The sequence below is a fragment of the Arachis ipaensis genome, chromosome B10 (genome assembly GCF_000816755.2).
Source record: "Arachis ipaensis cultivar K30076 chromosome B10, Araip1.1, whole genome shotgun sequence".
In the NCBI taxonomy this organism is placed as follows: domain Eukaryota; kingdom Viridiplantae; phylum Streptophyta; class Magnoliopsida; order Fabales; family Fabaceae; genus Arachis; species Arachis ipaensis.
In genome coordinates this window covers 116,189,398-116,200,702 of record NC_029794.2, presented here as the reverse complement: position 1 = coordinate 116,200,702, position 11,305 = coordinate 116,189,398, and the positions used below count along the sequence as shown (strand labels likewise).

The window sequence follows — 11,305 nt, the reverse complement described above, 5'->3', positions numbered from 1 at the left end:
ATATCTATCATAACTCTTTTTTTTTTTGTCGGTGGATTGGACAACCCCCAATCCTAGGTATACAACATATTCACATAGTTCTCACACATTTTATCACATTTTTTCTCAATTGCATTCTCTAGGATTTGAATCTTAGACTTTTGAGGTGGGAAGGGGGAGATATGCCATTAGAGCCAAGGCTCATTGGCATATCTATTATAACTCTAATTTTACAATTAAAATGTGCCATATGTTACTTTTTTGTTGTAATTAGAATCAAATCTTTTTCTCCAAAATTAAGAAATTTTCCTCTTCTCTTACTAATTTTACAACCAAAATATGGTACATGTTACTCTATCATTGTAATTGAAATTAAATCTTTTCCTCCAAAATTAAAGAATTCTTCCCTCCTCTTTGCTAATTTTACAATCAAAACGTGTTACATGTCACTCATTTATTGCAATTTAAATAAAATCTTTCCCTCCAAAATTAAAGAGTTCTCTCCTCCTCCCTCTTCCTTTCTCTATTTCTTTCATTCCTTCAACCATTCTATCTATTTTATATATCAGTTAACACTTAATTAAATATAAAAATATACATGTTAAATTATTTTAAATTTTAGATAATGAATGTTAAAATTAATTATTAATAAAAAATTTGACTTTTCCATATAAAAATAATAACTAAAAATCTTATTATTTAATTTTTTATCTATAGATACCTTGGTATTTTTAGTCAGAGATTTTTGTCAATTTACAATTTTTTTTGTAAAAGTAGTTTGATTTTATAAATCTTCTGTGCCATACATAATCTATATACTATTAGAACAGAATAAATCGTAATTTTCAAAATTTATATTTTCATAATGTTATTACGAATAAAAATATTAATTTATTATATATTTATGTATAAATATATGTGTTATGTTGTTTTATCGCACATTTTTAATATGTATTTTATATTTTAATATATGTGATATTGAGTGTATATATAATTTGTTGCATTCTAAAACTAGATTGTAAAATTTAAATTTGATGAGATTCGATGACATGAGAATGTTTCCTCCCTCTCCCCCTTCTCTCTCTTAATGACAACGATCAAGTAGTGAATTGTGAATATCTGTATGCTAACTTGTGGTACCACTTATTATTTGTAGATCCCCTATTATATGATGCCACATTATTTTGAATTCTATATTTTTTTAATATTCAAAGGATCCACATATTGGGGCTATTTAATCTTTATTTTGGATAAAGGAGGTTACGCATCGAAGTGTTATAACTTATAAGTTTGTTAGAAATTAATCACTGCTCTAATACATACTTACCATGAATAGCTGAAGGAAGGGGGAAAAGATGAAATGAGTTATTTTCTTGTTGATGATCCATGACGGTGGTACCAGAATTAATAATGTAGGTACCATAATAAAGTACCTGGAGGATTTGCGTGCATGCATGTGTATGTGACGCAGACAGATAACGTTGCTTTGCTTGACTCTGTATTGTCGTATTGTGACAAGCTACCCCACGCATGTCACCACGTTCTCGTATTAATGGTGCTACCAAAACCATAACCTCTTGCTGTGTGTTTGGTTTAGTTTTTATAAACTGGAATTAAGTTTAATTTGATTATATTAAAATTGATTTTGATTAACTAATAATTATAAAATATAATAATAAAAGGTAAACAAATTTATAAAAAAATAATAATAAGATGCATAAAATAAAATGAAGATTGAAGGTGAAAAAGAATAGTTAAGAAATAAAATGAAGATGATTTTGGATGTAGAAAAAATGAGAAAAATGAAGAAGAATAGTTGAAAAATAAAATAAGAATCTTGCTAAAGAGCTAGGAATTTTGACAATATATACAATGAGTTAGTTATTTAACCCAATAGAGATAAATAATAAATTCAAAAACTCTCATTCAATTATTTCACATAAAATTTCAAATTTTAAATCTCCCAATTTCAAATTTTAAATTTTTAAAAAATTCAGTTAGTTATTTCAAAAAAATAACCATCTGAAATCCTAATTTACTAAAATATTTCACTCCAATACTCTCTTCTTTTTCAACTGGCAGCCACCCCACCTTCATCAATAATCATCCCATTTCACCGTTACTACTTGGCTTACCACATGCCACTTACCTTTAGTAAAAATAACCATCCACTTAAGGATAAAAATAATCATCCGCATACCTAATGAATTAAACATCTAACATATTTTAATTATATATAATTAAACCAAATCCAATAAAAATAATCATCTACATAAAAATTAAAATAACTATTCGCATACTTACTAATTGACCATCCTAAATTGACCATTAAAATAGAAGAAGAAGATGAATAAATAGAAGAAATAACTATGATCATCCAACAATTTAATTTTTATTAAAAAAAGAAAAAAGTATAGTTTGACACATGAGTCTTGTAAACTCCATTAAATTAGTAAATAATTAGCCAATAAATTAATTTTTAATAAAAAAAATTAGAATGTGAATATTATATCAAATTAGGATAGAATTCATTGAAACAAGAATTTTGACACTAATTTCGAAGAATTCGTCCCAAAATTAAATCAAACGGGTCGAACCAATTAAACCGAGCCCAAACCAACCCAAAACCATATTAAGTGAACCCACTCTTTTCCCCTTTCTTCCATTTTCACGTTGCAGCAAGCAGAGGAAGGGGAAGAACAAAAAAACACTTCCAACCCTTACGTTGATTTTAAATCACTGTAACTCCTCTGTTTGAGCTCCGATCGCCGTACTTTTTGCGGCCACGCGACCACTGTGTCGAGCTCTACGTTTCTATTGGAACAATTTTATAGGTAACCCACTTATTCACTCTTAGCCTCTTCTTCCCCAATTTTCATTAAATTAAGTAAAGGTATTGAATTTCTTTACTTTTTGATGTTTTAAGATCTAATTAGTTTGGGAAAAATATTCACTCTTACTTATATGAAGCTTGGGTAAGATGAGGATACCATAAATCCTATTTAATTTATTGAATTTATGCCTTGGGTATTAAATTGGATATATATGTGTTATAAATGTGTATTAGGTTGTGAATAAATAATTGGAGTTTGAAATTATGAATATCGAAACTTGGAGGAAGCTATTTTATTGGACTTTTGGGGGCTGTGTTTATTTTAGTAAGTTGTGCCGGACAATACGTAGAAAATCGGCCAATGTTTGGTTTAGGTTTCTTGCATTTAACATATAATGTTCTGTGAAAACTTAGGCTAGAGAACTATAGGATAGGTTGAAAAGATTATGTATGTTGGATGCTTAGCATTAATAGTATTGATTGGTAATAAAAATTATGTATCTGTTGGTGGTGTTGTTGGTAAGTTGGTGGTAATGATTGCATATGTATGTATGGCAAAATAGTGGTAATTTTGTTGAAGGAAGTATGTAATTTTGTTGATTGATGGTAATGATGATTTATGGATAGTAGAGTGATTTGGAGTTGTTATATATTGTATGTTTGTGCTGTATGTAGGTAATGGAAGTGAACATTGAAATTGTTTAAAGAAAATTGAGGTTTTTGAAATATGATGAAAATTGTTTTTTTTTTTATCGAACTTCGGTGAGCTATAACTTGGCTTTCGAAACTCCAAATTGATTCCAACTTGTTTTAAATGAAAATTGGATTTGTGAAGTTTATGCCATTCGAAGAATGGAAGAAAAACGATTTAAAACGATTAAGTTATGCTCGTCGGAAGTTTTGGTGTGGAATATGTAATTATGCAGGTGAATACTTCATGATTATGTAGCTTTCTGGTTGATATGATTTTTTTGGAAAAATGTACATCCACACGTACGCGTGGCATGCAATTTTTGACTGTGCGTACGCGAATAGTCCTATGCGTACGCGCAATGAGCCAACATGCATGTCCACGCGTACGCATAGCTCAGGCGTACGCGTGATATGAGGTACTCACCTACGCGTACGCATGACAAGGGGATGCGTGCGCGAGCTGCTTTATTACACTCCCACGCGTACGCGTAGCCCCTGTTTCAGCAAACGTGTTTTTCTGAGTTTTAAACCCTATTTCAAACTTCTAAACCTCTATTTCCATTCCTTTAGTCATAAATAATAGTATTAAACCTGATAATTAGATGAAGTTAGGAAATGAGGATAACTTAGAGGTGATGTAAAGCTGAAAAGTGATAAATTGATTACGAAATGTTACGGATGATCATGTATGATACTTGGCTTGAATAATCAAATGAATGATTATGTATGATATTTGGCTTGAATAATCAAATTATCTGAGATACGAGATTCTCTGGATAAAGTACCGTGATTTGCCGCCACGTGTACCAGGTTGAAAACTCGATACTCTGTTGACCCTACGACGTAAGGGTGACATGAGAAAAAGCTATCATAGACTCATGGGGATGCACGTCGGGAGACAGTCCAAAGGTTTAGCAAACCAGACTTGTCGGGTTGGCTTGATAACTGAGGCATGCATCATGTGCATATTACTTGAATTACTTGTTTGTGCATTAACTAGGTCTACCTAAGTGTATTTGCTATGTTAAATGTATATTTGTTACCTGCAGTACTTGTAACCTTCTTGTGCTTGCCTTTATCTGCTTGTTTGTCTGTGATATGTTGACAGAGATGGAGGAAGGGCAGTGGGACTTAGATTTAAGATTAAACTAAGTTAGGCCTAGATACTCTTAGAAAACCACCCTTTTATGGTTTCTGACTTTCTGTATAATACTTTAAGTTTTATAATCTGAGTGTCGGCGTTCTAGGATTGCCTCTGGCATTTCCAGGACCTTATATCTTATATGTGTGGCACCTTTACCATGATGAGAACCTCTAGATCTCATCCCATACTATGTTGTTATTTTTCAAAAGCAGGTCGAGAGGCACCTCGTTAAGCGTCTGGACTTCTGAAGCGGAGTGGTTATCGGGTTATTTTGTTGTACAGTTATGTATATATACGTACTTAGTTTCCTCTCCGCATGACCTGATCCTTTTGACCCTCTTAGAGGCTTATGGAGAGACAGGATTTTGTTTATGTAAATTTGGGTTTTGGATATGTATATATATGTGTATATATTCTCCGGCCAGCTTTGACTTCGCGGGCTGAGTTAGGAGCTTGTTATTTTGTATATTTGGCCCTCTATTCTCACTTTTGTTATCTTATAACTGATAGCTATAGTTTTCTTAGTACGCAAATTAACTCGTTTTCTGAGCGTTGCATTTTTATATCGCAATTTTTATTTCTTCTATTCTTTAAAGCTCCTAGTTTATTATATTCTTTCTGCTATTATATGTACACTTTTTATTTTTAGAGGTCGTAATACCACGTCACATCTATTTTACGGCTTAAGCGTAAAGCTCTGTGTGGTAGAGTGTTACAAGTCTTATGATTTGATGTAACCATAAAAATGGAGAAACAAAAAATAGAAAAAAAAAACTTGAACAGATGAGGAGACATGAGTGAGATTCAAAAGTAAGCAATTGAGTGTTTGATTTGATATTGTCTTCAAGCACGCGTACGTGACATCTACCATACTTACACTGTTAATTCAAACAGCAGCGTCGTTTAGCTTTTGGCGGCATATGCGGGAACCCGTGGCGGCATTGGCTATGGCAGCGTCGGCGGCATGGTTACGTGAAGGGAAGGAAAGAGTTATATTCATGGTGAGGCTCCGACGGCGAAGGGGGGCAATGCGGCACTGCTCCGGGAGGACGGGACGTCGCTGACTACGAAAGGGGGATGGCACTGCTTCAGGAAGGGGACGGCAGTGCTGAGGTTTGGGTTACCTGGTCGTCGGATGGTTGCCGTCGACTATGAGAAGAGATCGAGGGGGACTATGAGGTGCAAAGTAGGTGTAGATAGCAGATGGAGGGTGACGACTCTGCTAGAGTTTGGGTGTAGGGACTATATGTAGTTTGAATGAATTTAACTACTAATCCTAATTTTTTAAATTTTAAAATCTGAATTTAAATAATTATTAAATAATTAATTAAAAATTTGATTTTTAATTTTTAAAATACCTTTCTTTTTAAGTCCATTGTACACATTTTACACTAAAACTATTAATTCCTCATACTTTCTCATAAAATAAAGATGATGGTGTATGTATAAAAGAAAGAAGGTGAATAAAGATAGTTGAGAGAATAAATTTTGCAATCAATTCTCAACGGTAAAAATGGAAAGCAAAAATTGCTTCAAGTAAATGTACGTTTGAGAATAAAAATCATATTAAAAAAAAATCATCCAAACAAGTTTGATCTAACGTTCAAGACTTTTGAACATATATTCATGTTTCTAAACACTTAAATCAAACATACATTTGCTTCACTCGTGAATAGTACACTAAATAGTAAATACTTTCCTTAATTAATTATTAAGGACACTTGGTAAGATCGTGGACAAATCTGCACTAGTTTCTATGGTTTAAGATGATTACTGATATGAAAGTTAATTAGTTATTTTGTTGCAAGGGTGTAAGAATCGGATTGTCATCCAACTGTTATAGTTATTGATTCATTAGTTTATTAATCTAACCGATCCAACATCATATGGATAGCAAACAAAGATAAAGTCGTGAAAGATTCTTTAGGGGTTATCAAGATTCACAAAGATGACAACCTCGTAGTAATGGACAGAAGAAATTATATAATTTGGTCAACAAACCTCATATTCTCAACTAAACATGTCACCAATATCTCAAGTGCTCAACTTCAAGATAACGGTAACCTTGTTCTTAAGGATGGCAACACCGAAGAGAAACAGTTTAGGAGAGTTTCACCCACCCTGTGGACGCAGCTGTGCCAACGATGAAAATCACGGCGAACAAGTTTACAGGCAATAAAAAAGATTAAAAAAATGAAGAACAAGTGAACTTTGAGTCACTGACTTTCTATCGCAGAGGAGGACGGACGGCGACAGACCACGGCAACAAGACGACAATAGACGATGGTGACAACACGACGGAAGTTCAAGGTCGTCTTCCTTGGCATAGCGACGACAGAGTTTCGTAACTAGTGTTTTGTGATGCGGTTAACAAATTGGATTGGGGGTGGACGGATGGATGGATAACGTCTTTGAGTGTGACGGAGGTCGACAATGTGCCACTTCTTGTGCCTGTGGTGATGGCTAGGGGTTTTTGGCTCCATTTGTTTCTGAATAAAAGAAGAAAGGGAAAAAGGGACTAGGTTTTTCACCGTGTGCGTATCTGACTCTTTTTTTTGAAAATTGACTGGATTCTGATTCAGTTTGACCGTTTGGTTTTCGTCTGATTTAACAATTTTTTAACATTTTTTAGAATAATAGTTTTTTAATATACACAGAACCGTAAAATTTACTAATTCACGATCAGATCGATTCGATCGATCGGCCAATCTAATTTAATTTTCAGAATCATGTTTTATTATCAATATTAATATAAATTTTTGTGTAAGTTAATTCTTAAATTAATACTAAAAGTTACATGTGTGCCTCAAGATGTCAATATTATATTATTATATAAATTATGAGGCACAAACAAGTTGTATTTTGTCATATAATATTATGGTCCATATTAACATATCAAGTATATATCATCATTTCGTTATGTGTGGTTGATATACTACATCAACACGTTGATAATGAAAAATAATTAAAAAACTCATGCATGTTACAACTGTCACTTTTAAAGATTAAATTAAAGAAATTAAAATTTTGGTATTAAATTAATATGTTCAGAAACTACTCTTATTATTAACTTTTTTTTATACATAAAAATGTAGTAGTTATATAAACATGATAAACTATTTAAAAGTTGTTAACTATTATCTTAGTACAAAAATATCTTCACTTAAGTAGTTACTTTATGAGAAAAAAACAAGAGATTCAGTTTTACAAACAAGTAACTCAATCAGTGGAAGTAGGTACCTTGTAGCTTCTTCTCGACCCATGAAGGCGACAAAACAGGGCTCATATCATAATCCCTAACTTTAACCCTCCCTTCCCTACCACTGCTACTTATTGTTGCATCATATTCCAAACACATCTTTTCATCATTATCTTCACTCAAAATCTTAATCCTCCAAACCTTAAATGTTTGGTCCAAGCTAGCACTATAAACCAAGAAACCCAAAACAACCTTTTCCATCTGGAGGCACGCCGCCAGACACCTGACGGGTCCACGGTGTCCGTCAAGAACCGCCAAGCACTCGTGGTAGCAGCTGCCTTCCTCCCTCCTCCACACCCTAATGGTGGTGTCTTCCGAGCCGCTGAATACAAGATTACCAACCGTTGCTAAGCAAAGAACCGCGAACCGGTGGCCCTGCAAGAATCCTCCGTGGTTGAACCGGTAACATAGCCTCTCTTTCTCCCAGAAGTTGATCATTCCGTCGGAGGAACCTGAATAGAGGAAGCAGTGGTTGAAGGAGGAGCTTAGAGCAAGTGCATTCACAGGTGAAGGTTGGAACTTCAACGTCATTGTCAAAGTGTGCGAATCTTCCGTGTATACCTACCGCACATAATTCAGTACCAATATAATTCAATATGAGTAGATAACAAAAAATAAATTTTCCATAAAAGATTACAAAATAATTAATAATTCTTCGCTAGGTAATTAACACCCAACTAATCAACTACCAGGCAACTTATCATTAATTAATAATTCTGATTTTTTAAATTATTATTAATTAATAATTAATTAAATTTTATTTTTTAAAAGATATAAAATCAATAATTATTAATTACAATTATTTAAAAATAATTAATTAGGAATTATTTATCTGTATTTTTCTTTTTTTAAATATAAATTAAGAACTTTCAAGTGTTTTATGAGAACAAATGAAAATTTTTGTTTTATTCTATACTATTATAGAAAATTTGAGTTGCCCTGTTAACAACAGTTGGACTGTCAATAAAATTGATAAAAAGGTCGAATTTTATGCACTTTATCGAAGTCAAGCCATCGGTAGTAATAATATCCTTGTAGTATTATTTATGTTATGAAATATCAGCAATATTAAAAAAAAAAGAATTAGTTAAGAGTTAATTTTCCATATTTTAAAAATGTAATTTTAAACAATAAAAATAATCCACATTGAATGTTTTACAACATAAATAAAATAGAATACAAATTCTTATTTACTCTTAACGAACCTAAGAAATTCTTATATCAATATAATTGGATTATATTATTTTTTATAAACTTTAATTATGTTAAAGAATAAAAGTAATTATTTAGTCTAATTTAAATTAATTTTTTTAAATAACTATTTATATATAATAATTTTTTTTTCAAACTAATTAATAACACATGTCCATAATCGAAAAATAATATTATGTGAAGTTGATCTAAGGTGAGTTTTTTCTATACAATTAATTAAAACATTAGGAAGTTTAATTAAGATAATATAAAAGTAATATATTAGAGAGAAATGTGCATATGATGATGATAAGTGTGTACCCTTCTCCATATCTTGACTGATCCATCAGAAGATGAAGTGAAGAGGCAGCCATCGTCTTGGTTGACCAACATGGAGTTTATGTTATCTTCATGTGCAAGAAACGAGTCAACGCATTTCCTATCAGAGACCCTCCAAGCCTTCACCGTTCTATCGTGTGACCCAGTGTACAATAGCCCCTCCGAATGGTAATAAGCCATGCAAGAAACATTCTCCTTGTGCTTTGGATTTTGCTGGTTCGCTCTTGGGAACAACAGGAACGAGCTTTTCCTAGGTAGCGTACCCACCTAAAAATTGTTGGATATATGATGTTTTGTTTAATTTTAATAAAGATTTGTACTCTTTCTTCCCAAAACAAAATGTATATATTTTAACGTGTATCAAAAAGTGGTGTAAATATGATTTTTCCACGACGAAAATTTATATACAATTATTTTTACGTATTTAACTAAACTAAATTATTATTATAGTTCTTAATTATTAATTTTACGTAAATATAATTCAGCGTGAATTTTTAAAATTTTTGATAAAATCTACCATTTTTTATCGGTCAATTCTAAATACGAAAAATTAAATTTTAAATTTTAAATTTTAATAATATAAAAATAAAATATTAATGCAAAATGTTGACTAAAATTGATAAGACATGTTGGCCTTAACAATTCTCTTTTCGATATTTATACATGAATAAGATGAGATATTATTTATGCATGATACGGGTACCTACTTTCTTGGATTTGAATGTGTCCGATACAGTGAAGTTCCATATCCTAATTTTGTGGTCCTTGTGGGTGGAGAAAAGTGTGTTGCTATAAGCCAATATGGCTCTAACCTCACCAGAACTCGCCTTGAGGTACCCTTTGTCCATACAATCGGGTTGCTTCCAGACGCGAATTCTGGTGCTGTTAGAGCCAGTAAAGACCAATCCCTTAGAAGCCGCGATGGCATAGATGTTGCCCTCGTGGCGGTGGAGGGAGGCTATGCAGTGATAGAGCAAGGAAGGCGAAGGGTTGGGCGGCGGTGGAACGGAGGAAAGTGTCCATGGTGAGTCCGGACACGGGTGTATCGGCGAAGACATCATAGGAAACATAGTTGTAGTTGTGTTTTCAGATGTTGAGGTTCTTGGAGAACTAAATTGAACATTGTTAACATCATCTTGTGGTGGTTGTTGTGTTATGGTGATGTCTCTATGGGTTTGAATACGAAGGTGATTGATGTTTGGAGATTTTTGTTGTTGGAATTCGTTGTTATTTTCGGTGTCCGTCATTAGGGAAAGGAGAGATTTTTTGTTGCCATAGAAATCCATGGTACCATATATAACATGATTATAACATTTGTGTTGGTTAACAAAAAGAAGATACCTTTCACATTAGGGTTGGGGGGTGAGTAACTGAGTATGAAAGATATAAAAAGGGTTTGGGTGATGGGTGGTATAGTTATTATGGTTATAAATGTGTCTCAACTGTGCAATATGATGAAATCAGCTCATGACTTTAGGAGGGTGGAATAGTAGACATTGTAGTACAGGGAGAAATATTTGCATTTTTCTTTTTCTAACACATTTAATGTGTGATGAACTGATGATTAAAAATTATTTCATTAACTAGGTTTTATTGGTAATACTTAAAAAGTTATTTTATTTGTCCCAATATTATTATCTATTGTTTTAAACTTTTTTTTTTCAAATTTCTTACATTATTATGTGTATATTTAGCCACCCAAACGATAAATAATTTGAGACGACTAGAGTATTAAAACAAAAATAAGTTTAAAATATTCAGAATATGCATCAAGTATCTTTTAATATTTATAGTTGTGCAAATATATACTAAATGTTGGCCAATAAGGTAACCGAAATATCTAATCATTTTCCCTTTTTCTGCAACT

At 32.4% G+C, this 11,305-nt stretch overlaps 1 protein-coding gene across 1 annotated transcript; it reads right to left on the bottom strand.

The window, feature by feature from the left end:
* Positions 7,774–10,925, bottom strand: LOC107620847 (protein JINGUBANG-like). The gene is made up of 3 exons (XM_016322952.2): positions 10,146–10,925; positions 9,421–9,705; positions 7,774–8,469 (listed from the first exon to the last, which is right to left on the bottom strand). The coding sequence occupies exons 1-3, from the start codon at positions 10,722–10,724 to the stop codon at positions 7,873–7,875; spliced, it is 1,461 nt and encodes a 486-aa protein (XP_016178438.2). The 5' UTR covers positions 10,725–10,925; the 3' UTR covers positions 7,774–7,872.